The sequence below is a fragment of the Calidris pugnax genome, unplaced genomic scaffold (genome assembly GCF_001431845.1).
Source record: "Calidris pugnax isolate Ruff unplaced genomic scaffold, ASM143184v1 scaffold219, whole genome shotgun sequence".
Classification (NCBI taxonomy): Eukaryota; Metazoa; Chordata; class Aves; order Charadriiformes; family Scolopacidae; genus Calidris; species Calidris pugnax.
In genome coordinates, this window is record NW_015094507.1 from 18696694 (window position 1) to 18719944 (window position 23251).

Here is a 23251-nt window from a genome sequence, read left to right on the forward strand (position 1 = left end):
TCCGCAGGCGGCGAGGAGGATGTTTTCCCGACGGCTTCCCCCTCCGCTTCCCCCGGCGGTTCTCCCAAAAATTCCCGGCCGGGATCTCCCCTCCCCACGCCACGGGTGGATCTGCAAGGAGCCGAGCTGTGGAAGCGTTTCCATGAGATTGGGACTGAGATGATCATCACCAAAGCGGGAAGGTAACGGGGGGGAATCACCGGCGGCCACCACCGGTGGTACATCCAAAAACGGGTTTTGGGGGGGTGGTGGGGGGAGGAAAAATCCCTCTCTAGATTTACGAGGCAGGTAGATGGCGATAATTTTTAGCCGGGCACGGCAGAATGTGGGTTTCCTGTTCATTAAGGCGAGGGTCTGGGGAGCGTCGTGTCCTTCTAAAAGGAAAACTTTCCCCCTTTTCCTTTTTCTTTTTTTTCCTTTCTTTTTTTTTTAATTTTTTTTTTTTTTCCCCGTGGATACACATGGCAAAAACCTGGGTAGTATAAAAGTATCCGAACTTATTAGAAATTACAAAAACATATTTTATTGGATCCATATGGTGCCTTCTACGTTTTCAGAGAGGCTTTATTAATGATTGAAACGCAGTCTCGCACAGCACAAAGCAACATTTGTCTTAAAGAGAGTCCAGTCGGGGAATTTCTGTTTTATCTTACAGGTGCACTGAAATAAAAGCGAAAACTAGTTAACCGCAGTCAGGTTTACCCTCCTGCTTATTCAGAAATAACGGAGATGATAGGATTTTTCTTTCCAGTAACGACTTTTAATTGATTTATATATATGTTTTTTTAGAACGGCAGCAAATAGTGAATAAACTGGAATGGCTTTCAGGTTTATAAAACACAGAAAAGTACCTTTCATTAGCTTGCAGTCAGCTCGTCACTAGGACGTTTCCTTTATATTTATTTTTTTTTTTATTCAAGAATGAACTTTTTTGATAAAAGGCATGCCAAACGCGAGCTAAGAAATGCATTTTTTTTTTTAATGTTCAAACCACCGCATTGGTTAATTATGCCTTTTTCTCCGCGGAAGGAGCTAAATCGTGAAAGTGTCTTTTTTCCTTCACTTTATTTCATTTTCTTTTATTTTAGAAATTACCTCCTAGATTCGTTTCTGCTTTCAATAAAGAAGTTTTACTATACCTTTCAAAGCCAGAGTAGCTCTTGCACTTCACCTTTAGTAGGTTGCAGACAGGAAGTCCCGTCTCAATAAAGACCATATTGTTGGGTTACAGCATGGCACGTTGGCTTTTTTATAACTCTGCATCCTTGCCGTGTTATAATTGTGTCACCGTGGATTTAGCTTCCTAATTTGCTGCTGCAGAAAATGAGGCTCCATTTGCTGCTGTCAGTTGGAAGTGAAGTCGCATTTCTGCAAATCTTGGGTCTTCCTGGGTGAAGGTGGCTCTTTGCCCCTCTCCAGAAATACCTTTCTATACAATATCTCCAACGGGTTTTTAATGTGTGTCCGGCTAAAGTGAAATCTCGAACCCAAAATGATTTACTGTCTCACAATAAAGGCGAAATGATGTGGTAATAGCTGTACTCCCCAAGCGTATCCCCAAACATACGAAGCATTGTTCGGGTAAATGCACTTTTAGAAATCTGTTTTGACATATCGAATGGGCCATTTCATGGCTGTGTAACTATAATCGTCCAAAAGGACTCTGTAGGCTAAAAGGAAGAACGAGAAAAATCCCACGAACCGGTTCCTTTTCCTAAACAACCATTCCCGAGTCTGTTTCATATTAAAAAATGACCTCTCTCTTTCCATGTTCAGGCGGATGTTTCCCGCAATGAGAGTGAAGATCTCAGGTTTAGACCCACATCAGCAGTATTATATTGCCATGGATATCGTGCCAGTGGATAACAAAAGATACAGGTATGGTGGCTTTAAGGCAAAAAAACCCCATCCCGTGCAAGCCATAGGGAGCTTGGCTATTGGAAGAAAACATTAACACTATATAAATTAGCTGAAGATCGTGTTTAACTCTCCTTCAGATTCCTATTTTCATCCCAGTGCATTTAGGAAAAAAAAAAAAAAAGCACAAATTGTGCCAAGTATGCAAAACCGACTAAAGTTTCTGTTGAAGCTCTTTATACATTTGCCTGATGTTTTGGGGGCAGATGCTCAGGTTTTGGCTTTCAGAGAGCGCGCTTCTAGTGCGGTCAGGAATTCTTATCGTGTCTTATTCCTCCTCGGTTTTTCCTATTAATAAATTTAGATGAAAATGCACATTTTTCTAGTGCTAAAAGGCGGTAACAATAATAAATAACATTAACAGCATTAACGTCTGATTTAAGGGCATATAAGCTTTCTTGGTCACGCTTCAAATCGATTATCTCATTTAATTTAAAAGCTGTTTATCACTCAGCTGTTTGGTTGCCTACCAAATATCACAAAGGCTAATGTTTCTAATCCCTGCCTTTTTAAAGAATTAATGGCGTTATTGTCTGAAGAATAATGTGAGGAGCAAAAGTAGTTGTTCTTCCAACATTTAAGGGTAGGAATTCTGTGCTGAAAAGCCTGACTTGTTTCCAGGGCAGTTGTGTTTCGAGGGAGGTGGTTGGACTCTGCTGGTCCTGATAGAGGTGTTTGCAGGATCTGGCCCTCAGGAGTTGTCCCTGAGAGCTGTAGATGTTTGGTAGGTCTTGCTTTACAGAGGCCATCCTAGGAACTTGGCCAAGTAGTTCAGTGGAGGCAGGATCAGGTCCTTCTGAATTGCTGGTTTGATTCTTTCAACCCTGTACTTAGCCTAATGCGGGGGAAAACCGCTGCAGATAACAATTGGACAACCAGGAATATTCCAGACTCAGACTAAGAGGTTGGTTCTGCAGGAATGCCACCCCGTTTCCTAAGGAAACACAGCCCTGTGGGGTTTTTTTTTGCGTGTCCTTACCCCATGGACTGCAATTTTGTCCTTTTCTCGTGCGGTGTGTGAGACATTTCTTGGGATTATTTTAAATTCTGTGGTTTTCAACGTGGTGCAGATACCAGGACTGAGGGTGTCCAGCACATCCAGTTAGGGGAGGCTTTTCTGACTGTGTCATAGAGAAAAAATGCTTTTTTTTTCCTTTTGAACCAGTGCAGTGCAGCTCAAGTGAAAGCCCTTTTCGTGCTTTGTGTTGCACGTGTGCATTTACTACAGCAATCTGAGCGTATCATTCCTAGAAGGTCTGAGCAATTCCTTAATTCATAGAAAAAGGCAAGGTAATTATTCCAAATTGAATAAAAATGTTAATACTAAAAACGTTTTTAAAAAAGTTATATCGAATATGAGTTGTTTAATATTTCATTTGAAATACAGCCCTAATGAGCTGCACTGTCTGCCCAGTGTGATACGTGGTGCCCAGATAACTGAAGTAACTTTTAAGAAGTTGCATGAAGGGCATTATTTTCTCAGTTGGCAAACTTAAATTTCTGTAATCATGTACCACGCCTTTAACCTTCCCACCAATTATTAATGTTTCGCATGTTTTCCTTGATTCTGCTTTTCATTCTTTGCTGTGCAATCTATGATTATTATTTTTATTTTTATTTTTTTTATTGCTGACTGCTATTTTAACTTTGGCTGCTCATGTGGCTTTCCAAACTATCTTGCAGATCTTTGCATTTGAAAGACACAGCCTCAGTCACACAGGGAGCCTAGGCTTTAGCTGTCAGAGCAGGCAGCAAAACTAAATGGAAATGAAGGATATTACAGCTAGGTCTAGATTTCTGGCAAAATTAGACCTTGTTGTAAATAACTTGGAAGCTGAAACTGTTGCTCAGCGTATTTTATGTGTGTTTATGACTTTATTTACTTTCACAGGGAAAGCGCGCATTTAGTTTAAACCAACAGATGTAAAATAAATGAAAAATGTTACAACAGTTGACTGTGCCATCTGGGGTTGAGAATTTGTCTCCAGGAGAGGGTTTCACCCCCATTCCAGATCTTAGTTTTACAGCCTGATACGAGTTGCACGGAGCGATGCGTGTATTGGGTCATTTTGTTTTCATTTCCAATTATATTGTTTGTCCTTTTCTAATAAGGAACTGAATTGTACAAACAAATGATTTGATAAAGTTTTCCTTGTTTTTATTAAGAAGTATAGCTGAATTACTAGAATTTTACTGTACTTGAAAAAAACACACCTTGAAGTTTTTAATTGGTGCTTTTAAAATTGCCCTGTGAAGTGTCTGCCTTCAAAATAAGTTTCCTACCAAAGCAGGCACTATTTTTATTAGAAAATTACTTTGTCAGCATTGGCCTATCAAATGAAATATGGGCTGTGTTTTTTCATTTTTAAGCCTTTCTGCAATACTATTCAAGAAAATTAATATGGTCTTGCAGAAATAGCGAGAGCACAGCCTGACATAGTTTCATTATTTTTCCCAATCATAATGTTCTTTCCCTTCAATAGCTTTATTTATAGACTCTTATATTAGACTCAACATGTTAAACCTTCCAAATATGGAATTACTACTCGATTTGATAAATGAGGGACCAGATTCTGCCCTGCCTGCTGGTGCCTGCTCCGAGCGGAGGCTGCAGCGATCGATGAGCGGACACCAGCTTAAAGCTCACCGTGGAGACTGGTGTTAAGGCTGTTAATGATTTTAAGATGACCAAGGTCAGACCAGAGCCTTACTTTTGCAGATATCAGAACTGTGTTTCGAGAGTAAAAAAAAAAAAACCAAAAAAACAAACCACTTTTATTGGTTGTCCTTTCATGTTTTGTTGGCTGGTGGGTTCTTGCTCTACGTATGGGCCCTAATTTATTAATACGGACCGGGTCTGATGAATTATTTGGAGGTTTTGGTGGCTCTAGGTGTTTGCTTTCTTTTTCGTAGGTATGTTTATCACAGCTCCAAGTGGATGGTGGCTGGTAACGCTGACTCCCCGGTGCCTCCACGTGTTTATATTCACCCCGATTCACCCGCCTCCGGGGAGACGTGGATGAGACAAGTGATCAGCTTCGACAAACTGAAGCTCACCAATAACGAGCTGGACGACCAAGGGCATGTGAGTACTCTCTCTTCTGCAGGATTATATGTAGGCACATTGCTCAGCCCCGGGGAGACTCTGACGTACAGCTCCAGGGTGCCAGAAATAGGCTTGACTTTTCAAAGCTGTTTTGGAACTTTACCATCCAGATCTAAAAATCTGCTTACTTTCTGCTCCGATAATTAACTGCTTATTAGAGCCTGCTGTTTTACTCCCCCCTCAAAAACAGAACTCCTCCTGCAAAGTTAGACTTTACAAGGCTAAATTGCCTCATACGAAGGGGCAGAATTGCTCTGGTGTTTTCCCACCGAGTGCGTTACTCGCAACTTCTGCTCCGATCAAACGGGACGCTTTAATTCACAAGTGGCTAGAAGAAACATTAATAGCGTGTAATAACTTCATGTGAATAAAAATACACTTAACTATTTTCTTAACCTAAACATTTGTGTGAAATCCCATGAGGTGTTAATAATTGCAGTCAAAAAAAAAAAAAAAAAAAGCCCGAACAACATGGGAGCTGGGTTTGCTCCGATAATGATTTATTACATACCTTATGAAGCAAGACCCTTTCACAGCTGAGGCTCATTACTTCTGAAAAAACTGGCGAGGACGTATGCAGTACGAGTGTTCTGTTTGCAAGTTCTAAATTGTTTAGTTATGACATTATCTAATGTGACAAAATGTGTTATGTTAATATTTCCTTTTCTCTTCAAAACTGTTGAAACATGACAGATGTAAGCCAGTATCTTTCCAGCAATCCCTAAAATAGTTTTACTTGACACCTTAGGAAATAATTAAAAAAAACGAGATTTGTTTTTAGTCGGGGGGAATTCTTTTAATTTTTGCAGAATCCCGTAATAAATGGCAAATGTTGGCTTCCTTTCAGGAGGAGCATCGGGTTCCAAGTGGTAGAGTTTTAAGATGTTGGAGGCAAGTTTGGAGACAGGATGTGGATTCCATTGTCCTTAGCGTAGCCCCATTTATTAACCAGGATACTTTCCCCTTCGCGGAAGGGAGGGAAAGAAAAGGTACCTGGCAGAGAGTGCAAAGATATTATGTGTGTCTTTCAGTGTAGTAACCCTGTGACATTAAGCTGGGTATTTTGTCAAAACATAATCCAAGTTTAGGTATGAGATTTTTTTTTTTTCCTCCGTTTGTGTTTGCAAAGGAGATTAACTTGAGACTCTGGTGAAACGGTGCAGAAGTTACAACTTTTATGTTACTGAGGCAAAAAAGAGCCTCCCTTTCTTATAACACCCTTCATAATTTTATTGGGTTTTTCCTTCAGAAGAACGTGGGGGTATTCCCCTCTCCTGGGTTAGCAGTGATTTTCTTCAGGGCTCGTAAGAAAGATGTTTGACATCTCTTCTTTCCAGAGTTACAGTGATGGGATCTCATCTGGCCATGTCCATCTCAGTGAAGGTTCTCACACTCGGTTCCCTTCTTTTTTTTCCCCTTCTTGAGTGGGAGTCACTTTCTCTGAGTCCTGACTCTCTTGGCAGGGCTAAAAAAAGCGAAGTGGGTGCGAATGGCTGAAATGTGGTTTTTCCAAGGGCGAGCAGGCTGGATTTTGTACTCCCTCTTTTCGGAGGGGTGATACCTGGGCACCATGGTCCACCCGTGCACTTTGCAGTCCCGAACTGCCATAAAATCTCAGCTAGGCAGAGAATGGTATTGCTGTGTTTTTTTCCGTCCCAGATCTCAGCTTTGTTTTTATTCTGAACCGCAACCTGTGTAGTGTACACAGCACACCATTATTCATAATGCGGGGGGGATATAAATTTTCTGGTCTTTAGTTAAGCGTTTCGATTTGGAAACTGGTGAAGCAAAGCCCTTGCGCAGCGATTTGAGACACATTGAACTGATTCCGAGCTACGGCAGCGCCCCTCCTCCCCAAAATGGAAATTTAAGTATTAAAATAAAAGGACAAAAGAAGGATGACTGTAAAATAATTTCATATTTCTCAAATCTGGGAAATTGCAAACATGTCATTCATAATTACCAGAAAAGGCAAAAGCAGAAAGCAGAAAAGTGTCTCTTCCAATGGGTACATTTTTTCTTTTAAAGCTATGGTAGTGTGGAATGCTGTATTGAAAAAGCTATGTAGCCTCTGAATGCCTCCAGCAATAATGGAAAACGAATAATCATATTTTGTGATGAATATAAAAAACAATTGTTTCTCATAAGCAGGAAGGAACCATTTTTCTCAAGAGGGTACCAGGGGAGGGATGGGGGATCAGAAGAGCTAGGGGTCAAGGCTGGACTGTCCCTCGAATACTTGCTTTTACGTCGTGTGTTCTGACTCTCCCACCCCTCTTGGGAGATGAGGTATATTTTAGATTATTAGAAAGTTGGGTTTTTTTCCCCTCCTGCTTAGGCAGAAGGGCTGAGAGAAACCTCAGTAGGGTCTCTACACTCTGTTATCATTCCTCCAGTAGTAGCTCAAGCAGTGTTGGGCTTTAGCTGTTGTTCTTGGGGTGTGCTTTCTGTGCTGCCTGGTTCTGGGGCTTTAAGCTTTGTCAAAATTGTTCCTTTATTCTAACTGTGCCCCTCAGAGGAACCGGCTTTTGTGGAGTTTTTGTGTTTGGAATCCCAGGGTAGGTTTTGATCTTGCAGGCGTTGAGGTAGGGAGCCCACACAAGATCAACCCAGGACCCTCATATCCATTCTAGAGTATTACCTGTTGGAATGAGTGAGAAAAGTGACCCATGTCCATGGGAATGGGAGCAGGATTTGCAAACAGGTAGTGTTCCTCTGCAGTATTTTGGTTGTGGCAGTAGCTGATGGCAACCAGCTCCCCTTGCATCCCGTTGGCCTGGGATTAGCTCCTTGTGAGAGGAGATCAGCCACCTCCGAGATGACTTTATTTGCTGCCCAAAGGCTTTCCAGCAGCTCCTCGCTTGCCTGCTGCTAGGTTCATCAGTGTTTTGAGTGGGAGTTTGTGAGGATGGAATTCTGTAGCACTGTTCTGCGGGGAGATTTTTGAAGTACCTCTGCACGTAGGACACTCTTTGACACGCAGGGTTCCACTCGTAGGCTGAGGAGATCAAGCAAAAATTGTAAGGATATATTTTTGACCTCAAAAGGGGGTCCCAGGGTGAATTTCCTACGTTGGGAAGACTGTGAGCTTGTAGAAGTGTTAAGACCCTTAAGACACATACTGTGGTGTTTGTGTCCTTCATCTGGGCTGCGATGGGAAGGAAAAGCAAACCTGCATTTTGCAGTTAACATTGATTTGTTAATGCCTCTGGTCCCTCTCTCCTCCGTGGAGCGAGTGCTGCGTTGTCGAAGCAGCCTCTCCCTCCAGCTGGTTAGAGCTGGCTGATTTTCCTCTGTTAATGCAGTTTTTAATCCGAATTTCAGTAGAGGGGGGAAAAGTCAATATTTTTGATGCTATTTTCCATGCTTTTCAACTGAGCATTTTTTGATGCGGAGAAACATCTTTTAACTTTTAGTGAAAATGAGGCTGTTAGTGTGTTAATTGTTCCTTGGTGGTTGGTATTTTTATTTTTTTTTTTTTTCTTTTTCCCCATTTGAAAGCAGGGTGAGGCTGGAAGCAGAGGCGGGCTGTTACTCTGCCCAGACTTGGCTCCGAGTGACAAGCTCTGCTTACAGTCAATGGGTAGTTATATGTTCCTGTGACAATGAAAAGCTGGGAAACATCAGCATTTGCACTTGCAGTTTTTGTCCTTATGGAGAGGGAATCCGTGCTCCTTGGCCCCACACGCTTCTCTGACTCTAGAAAGCCTGAATGCACAGGACAGAGAGGATGAAAGAGGATTTTTTGGTGAAAAACGGCATCAAAGTGAGCACCCATCGAGGTGGAGAGGTGGTCGTGTGATCTGTGCACCGCCGAGCTCCTGGGGATCAACATCTCCTCCAGGAAAGAGGGTCAGGCTCTGGCTTGTGCTGGCTGGGATGGCTGTGCCACAGAGGTTCCCGAGCTCAGAGTCACCTCTGGGTCCTCATTGCAGGGGTCCCGAGCTCAGAGTCACCTCTGGGTCCTCATTGCAGGGGTCCCGAGCTCAGAGTCACCTCTGGGTCCTCATTGCAGCAGCGTCTCTCCAAAGCCCTAATCCCGAAGGTGACCCCGGGTTCGGGTGTCTGCGGGTGCCTTGGCCACCTCTGCTCTCCCAGCCTTGTCCCGTTGCTGCCTCTTCTGTCTGACAATCATGTCTTGACAGCTGCTGCGGCCAAAGTGGAATTTTACATTTGTCAGGAGAAGTTTGTTCCCCCCAAAAGTGCGTTTTTTTGGTCGGGTGTCCTGTGAGGGATTTGTAGAGAGCGACAAGCTTCTCAAGTGTGGGTTGAAAGCCATGCCAGCTCGTGCTCGGCATTTGGTGGGGTTTGGTCTGGTTGGGTTTTTTTTTGTTGTTGGCTTTTAAGGCTAGGAAGGGAAAGCTGCTGGTTCTGCAGATAAACTGTTAGATCCCATTTGTGCTGCTGAATGTGCAAGCAACGTGAAATGAAAAGCAGAATCTCATTTTCCTTAGCTTTTTCATCACAGTAACTTCAGGTGATGCTTAGAATAACGGCGCTACTGGGTTTTCAGAGTGGCCATTGCATCTCCCTCTCCTTTTATGTCCTATCTCCATAGCGTTGCTCTTTAATTCACTGGGGCTCTACAGTTATGTATTGTTTATTCAGAATTTGGGGTCCTGATCATTAACAAAGATCCTACGGCATGGTACAAAATCAAGAAAAAAACAACGCACCCTGCTATGGATTTGCTAATTATCTAATGGTGTGTCAGGGATGGAAACTTCAGGATAGCACAGAGCCAAGCCAGGCAGAAACTTCAGGATAGCACGGAGCCAAGCCAGGTTGCTCTTAAGAGATGCCAAGGATGCATTTAGCTGTAATAGCCACCCAGATGAGGAGTGGGAGATGGTGATCTCCATCCTGCCGTGACTTCACTTGTCCGGGTACATGAGCAGAGATGTTCTGGGTTGTCATTGCATGTAGGCAAGTGGTAGTTTGCGTCTCAGAGGTGATGGGGTGAAGTAGTAGGGGTGGGAACAGAACGTGGCACGCTCAGTGGCACCCAGGCAAGCGGCACGGCACCGAGTAGCGACGGGATTGAGCAGTGGAACAGAGATGTCCTTGATAATTTTTTTTCTTTATCCTATTGCACCGGTATCTCCCCTGGTATCGCAGGGTGTTCACAGGAAAACAGGGTCAGGAATGTGCTGTCCTCTCTGCATTTTCATTTCGTGCATCTTTGCCAGCAGAGAACTGAAAGGAGCGTTGTAAAAGAAGAATACACATTTGCAAGATCTCAGGAACTTGGGGAGGGAAAGGCTTCATATGAGGACATCCATAGGGCACTCCCTAAGCAAATTAATTGGAGCCTGTGATGTCATCATCAAAACCTTACTCGCAGGCTAATAAAACCCCTGATTATCCAGAAACTTGGCTTATCCGAGACAAAGTCATGTCATCTGGCCAGGACCAAGCCCATTAAACTAGCCAAAGTCGAGCTTATCCAAATGAATGTAATGTCCTCTATGTCATTTGGATGAATGAACTTCCCCGGTGTCTGGCATCGGGGCTCTGCCGAGCGCCTCAGCCCATGCACGTTCCGAGGCTGCTCAAGGAGCAGGAAATTAAAAAGCTTCCCCTCAACGTTGATTAGGGGTTCCGCAGGCCAACAGCCATAGGACTATTTATTTATTGAGTTGCTAATTTCTTAGGCCTTCCAACAATAATAGTTGAGCTTCCAATTATTTTTATTTTACTTGAAATCTTCTGGTTTAGTAGCGGTTAGCTGAAATGGAGTAAAATGGAGGGAAAGATTCTGTATTTTAGATCTCCTCTAAAACTCGGGAACTATACAAAAAGGTATTTTCTTGTTTAATTTTATGCACTATGAGTTCATATACTTCTCACGTTATGCTTAATCAAACTTTTGTATCCTGGGAGGGGTTTGTGTATGGGTTGTATTGTGTGTATGTAAATCTAGGGTTATTAAAACTTTAGAGTTTGGGATTTTGGTAGTATTTTACTCTGAAGTTTCTGCTTCTTCAGAGTGTGAGAATCCTAGCTTGTGTTCAAAACAAGAGATATGTTTCCAGCCTTTGGGATATCAGGAAGAAAATTGCTCCAAGCATATTCTGAAGGTTCCAAAAACAAAAGGCAAATGCTGCTGCTATTAATCTTGTTAGATCAAATCCAGGCCCCAGTGGAAAAAAGGGACAAAACTTTCCTAATTCCAGTGGGACCAGGACTTCACTCCTGATTTTTTTTTTTAATTTTCTTTTTTTTTTGGAGCCAGTCTCAATTGAGCCAGTCTCTGAATTTGGAGCTCCTGAGTCGTAATTTTTAAATGCTTAGGGTTGGCAATAACATAAATGCACAGGGATTAGACTACTGTAATAAGAACCTTCAGAGGTTAAAGAAAACATTTGATTTCCAGTAAGTGGCATGGTAAACACATGCCATAATCTGTTCCAAAAAGCTATTAGTCCTGAAACAGCAGGGTGTCCTTTCTAATAAATGTTATCTTTTTCCTTTCACGACTGCGTAGATTATCCTTCACTCGATGCATAAATACCAGCCCCGTGTCCACGTCATCCGAAAAGACTGTGGAGATGATCTGTCCCCTGTCAAGCCCATCCCTTCTGGAGAAGGGGTGAAAGCCTTCTCCTTTCCAGAGACAGTTTTCACTACTGTCACAGCGTACCAAAATCAACAGGTAACCTGGGATTCCTGCTTAGAGCACTTTACAGGCTTTTCAGACTAATCGGGGAAGGAGGAGATTGGAGAAAAGTGAAAACTTTTATTACCCCACTTACGATTAATAAGCATTTTCGTGTGACAAATGGCTTTTACTAATGGTATTGCAGCTTGGGGGATATAGCTGAGACTTCAGGCCAGGTGGACTAGATGCTGCATGTAAAAAGCCATTCTTATTATGGAGATCACACAGTCTAATTAGCACAGTTAATGGTGTCTTAATTGTAAATGCAGCATTGGAGCACAAGACAGAGAGCAGTCTAATTTTTGAAGCTAGTTTTGTGCCTTTTAAGTGTAGGTACGTATCTGGATAGAATTTTTAAAGCATTTTTGGTCCTGACTCCGGTGATTTCAAGACTCCCAGGACCTTAACAGAGAAGCTGAGGTCAGAAGAAAGTTGCAGTCACTTTCATTAACAGCATTCAATGTATATTATTAACTGCAATTTATCTGGGTCAAAGTCAAAAGTAAGCTGCAGGTTGTGTGACTCCAGTGTTTGGCCCTTATTACCACTTGTTTAAGTATTAAACATAGTGACACCATAGTTAGTGTTGTGTTGTGATATTTTATTAACTCCACATAAGTTTTTACAGCTTTATTTTGGGAAATTATATATGCCTTGATGTCTTTACAAAGGGAAGAGCGGGAGAGCCATGTAAATACTGAAATATAATTAATTGGTGCCTACCCCACTGATTTAAATAAATTACAAGTATTTTGGGGGAGGTTTGCTGTTTTTTACTTCGGGTAATAGCCTAGGGATAATCTCTCTTTTCACATTTCCTTCTTGACCCGTACAGAAATAAAATTTAATTTAAATTTTATTGCGGTTGGGCAGTGTACTCTCTTAGGTGAAGAATGACATTTGCCAGAAGATTTTTCTCAAGAATTCCAACCTGCCATTTGGTAGCATTAAATACCTATTAGCTTCTCTGGGGATTTGCAAACGTAATGATCAGAAGGCTGTCCCTTATTTTGCTGCGTTTCGGGACAACTGTCTTACACCACGCAAATATGAAGATGTTTCTACTCCACCCTTGGCTTAATTCTGTCAGGATAGCTATTTTTGGTGTCACTCAGCTGAGTTTGCACGTAGTAATTTCTTTAACCATTTTGACAGATAACTCGTCTGAAGATCGATAGGAATCCGTTTGCCAAAGGGTTCAGAGATTCAGGACGTAACAGGTAGGTGCTGGGGAAGGAGCTGGGCTCGTTACTGCCGGCAAGAATGGGTTTGTGATGGCTGGTAGAGGGGAACAGCTGTGTTTACGGACAAATTAGCCTGGGGACTCGGGCTCCCTGAGGGAACACTGAGTTTTCCCAGTAAAGTTCTCTGTGACGGGCTCCCGTTGTTCCTGCTCCTCTGACCATCGTGGTCAAGAGCGGGTTGGCACAGGGTTTGATGCGGGTGCTCGAGTTTCCTTTTGGTGGAGGCAGTGGGACACCATGAGGGCTGCAAATGGCGTTAATGCAAACTCAGGTCTGTGATTTCAGGCTGCTCCTGAAGTCTCCTCTTTCTCCTGGCCCGTGACACAAATTGCAGATACCAGTGCCAAACTCTAAGCCCCAGCTTTCTTGCACTTAAGTGGCATTGAGCATGGATGAACGGCTCATTTTTACCTAAAGGAGGAAAAACTAAGTCCCCTCCTGCAGTAACCTTATGTTTAGCCCACTTGCCTAAGGGGTGGGAGAGCTGTGTTGAAGTGTCTCTTTAGCCTAAGGAGTTTTAAATCTGCTTCCTAGATGAATGCTTTTCCTACAAGGCTACAGATGACCTTGAAACGAGCCTGGTTTCCACCTCCTCTTGTTGCGGTTGGGCTGATTAATTGCTTGTTCTCTCTTGATCCATGAATCTTTCAAAATAGCAATGGGGAATCTGAGTAGCGCAAAGTGGAGGCTTGGGTCTCGTCCCTGCCGCCAGCACTGATGAGGCATTTTATCCAAAGCCTGTTTAATGTGAAATACTTAAGCCTGTTATGAATTGTATGTTAAACCATTTCAGCTAAAAAAAGCAGCGTTTAATTGTGGCGCATAGTACACATCAGTTCCAGTGACCACATTGCGTTTGGTGTCTACAGCTGCTATATTTATGACCCAGCCTTTCAGGGAAGGGAGCAGCCTGTGCTGGTGGGAATGTACACGGAGTATCTTCTGGGAGCTGCTTTACTGGGCTGCTCTTTTAAAATGGAGGGGAACAGATTTAGATTGGAGATGAGGAGAGGGTTCTTCACTGTGAGGGTGGTGGAGCACTGGAACAGGTTGCCCAGGGAGGTGGTTGAGGCCCCTTCCCTGGAGATATTCAAGGTGAGGCTCAACGAGGCCCTGGGCAACCTGGTCTAGTTGGGGGTGTCCCTGCTGACTGCGGGGAGGTCGGACTAGATGACCTTTGGAGGTCCCTTCCAGCCTGGACAACTCTATGACTCTATGACTCTTCTAGCAGAGGATACAGCATTAAAGCCTCCACCTGAGTTACAGAAATGCTGAGACCAGGCAGCCAACGAGAGTAGATTTTTAGACAATGAACAAGTTATGGCAGGGGTTGGGGGGGTTGTAAAGATTCACAGGAATTAACTCCGAGCATCTTTTCAGTTGGCGCTCTGCATTTTCTGCTCTCTTAAGACTTTTGTCTTCTAAGCAAGAAACAGTTGGCCAAGCTCTGTCCTGGGGCCTGGAAGGGGCGCCACAAGCGCCGGCATAAATAGGGGTTTGTCCTCCTTTGTGGCCTTCCAGTTTGGAATTTAAGGGAGCAGGGACTTCCAGACAACTGCAGTGACTGAAGAAGCAGAAGGTGCCTGGGGAAGGGAAGGGTGTGTGTAGGTGCCCTGTGTGACAGCTCTCCGAAGGCAGTGTCTCCGCCGGGCGTGCTTTGTGCAGAGCTGGAAAATAAGTACTAAGGAGAGAAGTGTGAAACCTTGACTCCTCTGAAATCCTTGATTTTAAGTGAGGTTTGAATTTCTTCCGTAATATTCTACAGAACAAAGGAAAACGCCCTTGAAAACAGAGAGAAAAGGATCATTTGGAAGCCATTTTTTTAAGGGGATTTAAGTTGGTGGGACAGCCCTGGTGTTACCCGAGGAGGATGTAGGTGCAGCAAGAGCACTGCAAACCCAGCTGTAGGACTGGGTCTATTCAGAGTGGTTTTTTGGTTTGGCTTAATAAAGAATTTAGGAGTAAGTTTGTTTCGGGCATTAGGAAAAAAAGCAGGATACTTGAATTTGAAAGGCAGTTGTAGTTTACAGAAATGCATTAGGAGGCCTCTGTATAAATGTTTCGGAACTGGCTTTACATGAGGTCTGAATGATTTTGCCATAGTGTTTCTTGTTACAGAAACGATTCTGCAAACTCGTCCATTGCGAATTGATGTTGGTTTACTGAAGTCAGAGAATGTTGTTTTCTTTGGTAGGCTGTGTGGTACTGAATACATGTGTTTGGGAATGCAGCTCAGATTTTAAATTGTCGAGAAAAAATTCCTTTTTTTAATTCGAATTGCTGGTCTACTCAGTTGATCATTATTTTACTCCCTTGCTGAACATTGAATTTAATTGTTAAGACTTGGGTATCTTTATTGTTCTAGCTAGCGTACTTCTAAAATAGACATTTTAGTCTGCAAAAAAAACAAACAAACCATTGTGGTAGCACTATATCCGACTTTTCACTGCTGCTTTAATTATTGCAGCTATCTTACTATGCACTGCTGCATGCAGTAATCCTGTTTAATTAAATATGGTCCCTTTCAGGTCATTCCCGTTCAGTCCCACAGGCTATTTTACAGAAATCAGTAGCTTCACCTTTTAAAAGCATTCCCTGTGCATTTGCAAAGTGCAACAGAATTTATGTGCTGAGAATAGTTTCATTCTTCAGTTCGGCCTTAAGTTTGACCCTATAAAAACTTTTACTCAGGAAAGGACCAGAATTTCTCCCTTTAAATACTTCAGGAAAAACATAACTGTTTTGTTAAATAAACTTGGCCATTTGATAGCGTAAATTAGGGTGGTGATAAAATGTGGAAATTGTTCGAAGGCATCTTGTATAAATTATCGCCTCGGCTACACTCCTCCAGGAGGTGGCTTTTATCTCCCTTTTAACTAGAAATGAAAATTCACCATTACTGCAGAAAATGAAGGCTATCTTTTTAGTCCAGGTTGAGCTAATAAATACTTTATTTCCTGAAATACATTTGTGATCCTGCTAGAAATGCAACGGGGAAGAAGCAGTATTGGAAGAACGTGTTGGTAGCTTCAAACTGGACTATTTGCATAATTTCAGTTTAGGGAGCAGTGCTGCCCAAAGGCAAGTGCTTGTATTTGGTGTGTGCCTGATGCTGACACTTAACAGGCCTTTGGGGCCCAGCGCTCCAAAATAACAGCAAAATTATACCTCTGAGGTACATTATTTGTAAAATTCTGCCAGAAAACAAATGAGCCTTTACCTTCAGGAAAGAGAGATTCTTCTAAATGCTGTCTGCCACGGTTGTCTACCCGGTCATTTCTGTTTTGTCACGGCACTGTGTAGAGAAAATGACAGAATATTTTTAGTTTCTGAAGGCATTTTGCTCAGCATATAACCAAGACACAACACTGCTTTATATATGTTAGTAACAAAAGAGCTGTATTTTCCACCTCTTTGGTAATGACTGGGAATCCTGTTTTAACAGAAATTGTCAGTGGATCAGTTAGAGCAGTTGCTGTTAAGGAAATGTTGTACTAGGAAAACATTTAATGACATTTTAGTCGAGTCCACACCTGACCCCCAAGCTCCAAAAAAGCCAAAAATTGAAATAGAATGCCAGACTTGTGGAACTGGGAAACTCTTTGCCTGCTGCCAGCCCGGTGACTGCAGATCACAGTCTGGTCTCATGGATGAGGACACAAGGCTCTTTCATAAAGAGCAAAATCAACTTCAAAATAATCCTGAAATATTAGTGATTTCTATATATTTTTTTTTTTTTGAGAGAGAAATGTGACAAAATACAGCCTGCTTTCATCATGCTGTGTTGGTTTTGTTCTAAATAGAATGGGACTGGAAGCTCTGGTAGAGTCTTATGCCTTCTGGAGACCTTCGCTGAGGACACTTACATTTGAAGATATACCCGGGATACCCAAACAAGGTAATGATCGTCTTTTGTGTTCTTTCAAAACAAAAATGCATGAAGATAAATCTTTGCACATCATTCTTTGCAAAAATCTAGGTGAGTGTGTCACTTGCAGAGGAAAAAGCATCCAACCAACCCCAGTGCAGACCGTCACCTCTCATCAGAGTTATTCTGTTAGAAAACGAATGCTGAGTTAATCTCTGTGGCAGTAAAAATGTTAGATGGTAAAGATAAATCAGATCTCATGTGGAAAAAGACGCCAGTTATTTAAGAATGGAATAACCTATTCTTAGTGTTATACTCTGGTGAGATACATGAGGCAGAGATAGTTTATAGGTGACTTCTGTTGTACACATCCAAACTCTGATGTAGAAATTACTTGTGTGTTTAAAAGAAGAAAAAGGAATGAGAGAAGAAATGTCCTCTAAGAAATTAATCAACAGTGACAAGCTTAATTGGGTTTCTGCCTTGGAAAGCCTCCTTGATTCTTAAGGATGTAAAAATTGTTCGTTAAAAGTCCCAACAAATTTTATCTGCATCCTAGAGCTTGAAAAAGTGGAATTCCTCTCCATTTTGCTTTTTCCTGCTCCCCAGCCTGTAACATCTTGGCTCCCACTTTCACCATCATACATGTGGGGGAGGGAAGGGTATTTAATGGCCTGTTTTGACAGAAAGGGGTGTCTCAATACTTTTTTTCTAATTTCCTTTATTTCCAAAACATCCCTTGGCATACAGAAAACCTCTCAGCTCCAAATGAATCAGACATTTTGGTCCTGATTCTTCACAATTCCTGCTTTCGTGGTAATATATTCCAGAGTCATTAAGGATCTTCAGACCAAAACTCCAGAAGATATGGAAATACACAGAAATAACTTTTATCAACTTTTCCTTAGCCCAGTCCTTTGAGAAATCTTGAGGATCAATCTCTGATGTGGGCAACTAAGAAGGAGTTTTTGTGCCAGGTCACAGAGAAGTTGGATGAGGGCTTGCAAAGTTTTGGGTGGAGGATGGGAGTGGGAGATGGTCCTGAAAGAAAAAGTGTGTAATTAGAAACCAAGATCAGACCTGAAACAGTTTGTCAGACTGTAGGAGACTGACTGTTTGCATATATTGCACTGTTTGAGAGCAGGGGAACTGCTGCCATGAACTTCCCCCTTCCTTTTCTGCTTGTTGCCTGAGGTTAAGGACCTTGTTGATGTTCAGAGGATGGGATTTGGCCTCCTTGCATTCCTTCATCCTTCAGTCATCTACACCTTGGACAGCAGGGTAGTTTAGACACTTGCTGAAAGACCCCCATTAGATATTTGTCCTTGTTGTTAGTGCTGGAAGTGCCCATCTTCAGATAGCGGAGGTGTTGATGTAGATTGGAAGAAAAATAAGTATGCCTTACACCAGGATTTCTGGAATGTGGCTGTATCTCATGGTGCTTTGTGCCTGTTGTGGCCTGTCAACAGAGCAAGAAGAAGCAGGCAGAGATCACTGATACTGTGTTTTTCTTTTTACTAGCCCACCTATCATGGAAACCTGTGAAGTTATTGACAGCGTGTATTTCTTTGCAGCATCAAGCTGTTTGATAGTTAATGTGATTCATAAACAGGAGAGTCCCTCTGTGCTAAGTGCCTTCTGCTTGGGAGACTGTGAAAGGCCCAGATAAATTCTTCTACGCTCATTTTTTTGGGGGGGGAGATATAATCTCTAAGAAAAGGAAGTGTTTCTTACAGTTGGGAAACTTTCAGTCCTGAGAAAAGGCTTCACCTGTAACACGAGGCGCGTTCTCAGGACCATTCAGCTCTGGTATTTGTCATGTAAAAAGTTCTGATATCAGTAAATGAACAGTTTGCTGCCAACCTAAACCTCCGCCTACCCATTCAAGAAATGAAGCAGCCGTGCACGGTATTCAGCCCACACTTTTCCTGAAGTTGCTCTGAAGTTTTGTTCTCGACTTTTTTGATTTAAGTTGGAAGTTTTTTCTTCTGAAGTTGTGAACTTCCCTGAACCCATTGAACTGTGGGAGCCTCTACCATTTCAGCTAAGGAGCTGGTTGAAACCCACCCTGGGGTGTAGCAACAGCAGAGACACTACAGAATTCATAATTTTGAAGGAGGGTTCCAGTGATGTGGCACCTGCCTGGCTACCTCAGCTGCCAGGCAGCTTGATTCTCATGTCAAACAAAGAGTAGTTAACTTTTTGGGCAGGAGCTCTAGGTATTGAGTGATGGGTGCAAAAGCATAGCTTACATTGTCTTTCTTGGACAGGTATTTTCTTTAAAAATACACGTCACACATGCACACTCTCACCTGCACGTGTATGTAGATGTCATTTTTCGAATTTGCATTGTGTTTCGTGTCAAGGGTTATCATAAAAGAAGGAGGTCACAGAATTTTTGACTTGCTTGTTCCCCTGGGAGGTGAACCTTTCCCAACATGCCTCTTACACTGTAATATTCTCTTGCAGGAAACGCGGGTTCCTCTTCTTTACTCCAGGGATCTGGCAGTGGAGTGCCATCTACCCACCCTCACCTTTTACCGGGCTCCCCTTGCTCATCTCCAGCCTTCCACCTCAGCCCCAACACCAGCCAGCTCTGTAGCCTTGCTCCAGCTGACTACACAGCTTGTGCCCGCTCAGGCTTGACCCTGAACAGATACAGCACTTCTTTGGCTGAAACCTACAACCGGCTCACAAACCAAACCAGTGAGACCTTTGCACCCCCGAGGACTCCCTCCTACGTCGGTGTGTCCAGTAGCACCACCGTGAATATGTCCATGAGTGGCAACGACGGGGATGCCTTCAGCTGCCCACAGACTGGCTTATCCATGCAGATTTCAGGGATGTCTCCACAGCTCCAGTACATCATGCCGTCCCCATCCAGCAACGCCTTCACCACTAACCAAACCCACCAGGGCTCCTACAACACGTTTAGACTGCACAGCCCCTGCGCGCTCTATGGATATAACTTTTCCACGTCCCCTAAACTGGCTGCCAGTCCTGAGAAAATCGTTTCTTCCCAAGGAAGTTTCTTGGGGTCCTCGCCAAGTGGAACCATGACGGATCGGCAGATGTTGCCCCCCGTGGAAGGAGTGCACTTACTTAGCAGCGGGGGGCAGCAGAATTTCTTTGACTCTAGGACCCTAGGAAGCTTAACACTCTCGTCTTCTCAAGTGTCTGCACATATGGTTTGATGAAGCCTTTAAGTAAAAGTACAGTATGTTTGGTGTCTACAATGTATTTCTTTTTGGAATATGAAAGGACACTCGATGTAGCTTGTAAAGTGTGTGTGTATATATAATATGAGAGGAAGTTTCACTGAATTTTTGACTTGCTTGTGGCCAGATTATTCTCCTATTTTGAGTTAGGCAGAGTTTGTTGCGGCGCAGACTGCTTTAGTTTTCTGGTATAATACACTTAGTTGTATAACACGTTGGGACATATGCAACAAATTAAGTAAGACTTCCTCCCCTTTCCCCCTCCTCTGCTCTAACCCCTTTAAAGAATGAAATGACACTTGGAGTATTAAACAACACAAACAAGCCCACTTACATTTCCTATGGCACTAGTGAGTTTCTTTAAAACATTCATACAGTGATAAGCTGATGCACCAAAGGCATTTTACAAGTTTCTTCTCTGTTATAAGGGATATGAAGGGTATTTGGACTTTTAAGTGTTAAGCATCAAGCATCCAGCCTAAAATAGAAGTTTAGCTAATGGATTATTTACAAAGTAAACAGAAAGATTAGTTTGCCTTCTCATGATATGCTGTTTTTAGCTTATCAACGGCACAGCATTCTTACTAGGATTTTTTTTTTTCAGCATTAGTCTAGATTTATGTTTAGGTATTTGAAGACAAATAATGCATATTCAAATAGTGGTGATAGGGGTAATTTAAACCAACAGCAGAAGAAGAGGCATTCCTTGGTACGGAATGAACTTAGGGGTGCTTCATTTTTGTCAAAGAAAGGGCTTGATGCATTTTTTTCCTCCATAAATATTGCCTATAAGACATTTACTGAACAGTAGGATATTCTAATGTATCTTTTTTTTTTGTATTTTTACTTTTTTAAAGGAAAATGCAGGTTTGATTTAGGGAAAAAAAAAGCAAGCAGGATGAAAAATTCCATTATTGGCTTTACCCTTTCATGTGTGTGTTGTGTGTTGTGTTTTGGGTTTGGTTTTTGTTGTTTGTTTTTTTGGATTTTTTGTTTGTTTGTTTGTTTTTTCTTTTAATAAGGGCAAAAAGTCCTCCATCCTCAGTATCTCATAAAAACATTGCCTGTAGCAATTAGGCAGATGGCCCAGTTTGCCCACAAGTGCTGGAAGCAGAACTTTCGTAGCTGCCTCCCTGTAACATGGCCAAAATGGGACCAGGATTACAATAGGCAAAATTCCTTTAATAGTTTACTTTGAACGCTCCAGCATGACACCTACAGCCTACATCCCTCCCTCCAGGGAACCATCTGTCTTCCTCTTACTCTTTTCTGTCATGGGGTTACCACTGCTCTGTTTCTTAGTCAGTTTTTGTCCTGGAATTGAAGAGTTTCCCTTCCTTCTTTCCCAGCTCTGGTTTTGACTGGCGCTTGTAAGAACACAGATCACAACCTGCTCCCGACCAGGCTTCTCCAGAGTGACAAGGACACGGAGAGGTGGTTTGTCCTGGCAAAGTTTCATCCACACCTGCACAGCCCCCGTGCCCATCAGTCCTGCTGCGAAAGCTGCCTCTCAGCTGCCAGCCCTTCAGAGCTGGGGGCTCAGATTTTAGAGAACAGATTTTAGTGCTTGAGAGAATGGGTCGTCTTCAACAGTATGCTAAGCCTCCTTCCTATTGTGCAGGTGATGAAAAGGCGTTTTGAAGCGGGTACAATGTAGCTGAAAATACTCCAATGCTGGCCAGCATTGAAGGAGAATAAGACCTTTCAGATTTCACATTTTTCTCTGTTGGATTTTTTTTGGTGAAGGTGGATAGTTGTGTTTCTCAAGAGTTGCTACGTCTTTTCTGGCAAACAGGGGACTTAAATGCTCCCACTTCAAGACAGACTCGTTGCAGCTGGTATTTCTTCAGAGGCTTGGAGATAATGCATGAAGAAATTGCCCTCTCACTATCTCTTTTATTATTTATGAATAGAAGAGAAACCACAGCAGTCTTTAAGCCCATGCCTGGAGAAAGGTTTATTTCTATCAGTTACATATTTTTTTATGTTGAAGAATACACTTAGAAAGTTCTCATTCAAAGCTGGAAAGATAAGACGATGAGCCTGCAGTTGAGGAGATGTGGGTTTGCTTCTTTGCTGTCACAAACTTCCCAAGTGACCTTGGGCAATTCGCTCAGCCTTTCTATATATTTTTTTTTTTTCTTCTTCTTTTTTTTTTTTCCTTCTGTAAAGTGTGATTATAGCACGTCTCTGCCTCACAGTAAATGCTGACAGTACATTGAAGTACCTCCACTGTACTGTGGACAGTGCATCACAGATGCATGGCTAGGTAGTGCTCATACATGAGGGTAACGAAGAGCATCCACGTACGTCAGGTCTGTCGGTAGTTTTGGCGTTGCAGTGTCCTTTGAGGCAGACCTTGTAGCAAAGACCTGAGATGCCAAAAACACTGTTCTAAAACCTCACACTAAGAATTTGTGGAACGGTTCTAAGACACACAGAAGATGGGCACATATTTGGTTATGTGAATTGTCATAGCTCTGCTGGTTTAAATTAACTTGTGTATAGTAATTTCTGCTCTAGCCAAAACTTTGAAATCTTGCAGTTGGACAAATCTTTAAATGGGAAGAATGATATAATTACTTTGTATTTGAAAAAAGCTAAGGATAATTATCCACGTCATCTTAAGAGCTGTGGCAAGATAGAAATGTAGAAGAGCTAAATCATGCATGTTTCTACAAGGGGAAAAAGAAAGGTTGTGCATGGATGTTCATGGAGGTGCTCCTGGCAAGAGTATGTACTTTATTGTCGGCGAATTTTTTAGAACTGGTCTCTTATTTTTCCTCAAATTATTCTTATCATATAACCACACAATATTGTTTGAAACATTTCTTCCTTAAAAATTGAATCATATTGTAAATACTTACCGGTGTGTCATTGTGAAAAGACTAGCTTTTTATCAATATAGTAAATGCTATATATGCATTATATCTATAATTATATATCTGTATTTTACAAAAATCCCACAGAAAATATATTAAAGTGTGTATTCAAACACTTTTTACTACATTTGGAAAATTGAGAGGCTTGGGCCTTTTTTTTTTCTCTCCAACTTCAGCCAGACCAAAGGAGGTGACTCTGAGGTAAGCTCTGAAATTTGAAGACTTAATATAACAAGCTGCAACCGTCCAACCAGTCCACAGCTCTTACATGGTTCAGTTTTATCATCTGCTATTACTTGTATGCAAAGGCCATGGCAGACGTTGGGTACAAGGAGATGCTGAGACTGATAGCAGA

General features: G+C 42.4%; 1 protein-coding gene across 1 annotated transcript in view; it reads left to right on the forward strand.

Moving 5' to 3' along the window:
• TBX18 (T-box 18) overlaps positions 1 to 21370 on the forward strand; it is a 21979-nt gene extending 609 nt beyond the window's left edge. The window contains exons 3-9 of the mRNA XM_014964449.1: positions 8 to 182; positions 1777 to 1878; positions 4831 to 5002; positions 11511 to 11678; positions 12840 to 12904; positions 16732 to 16826; positions 19266 to 21370. Coding sequence (XP_014819935.1) covers positions 8 to 182; positions 1777 to 1878; positions 4831 to 5002; positions 11511 to 11678; positions 12840 to 12904; positions 16732 to 16826; positions 19266 to 19990 — 1502 coding nt within the window. The 3' untranslated portion in view covers positions 19991 to 21370. The remainder of the gene's footprint in view (positions 1 to 7; positions 183 to 1776; positions 1879 to 4830; positions 5003 to 11510; positions 11679 to 12839; positions 12905 to 16731; positions 16827 to 19265) is intronic.
• The last annotated feature ends 1881 nt before the right edge of the window (positions 21371 to 23251 follow it).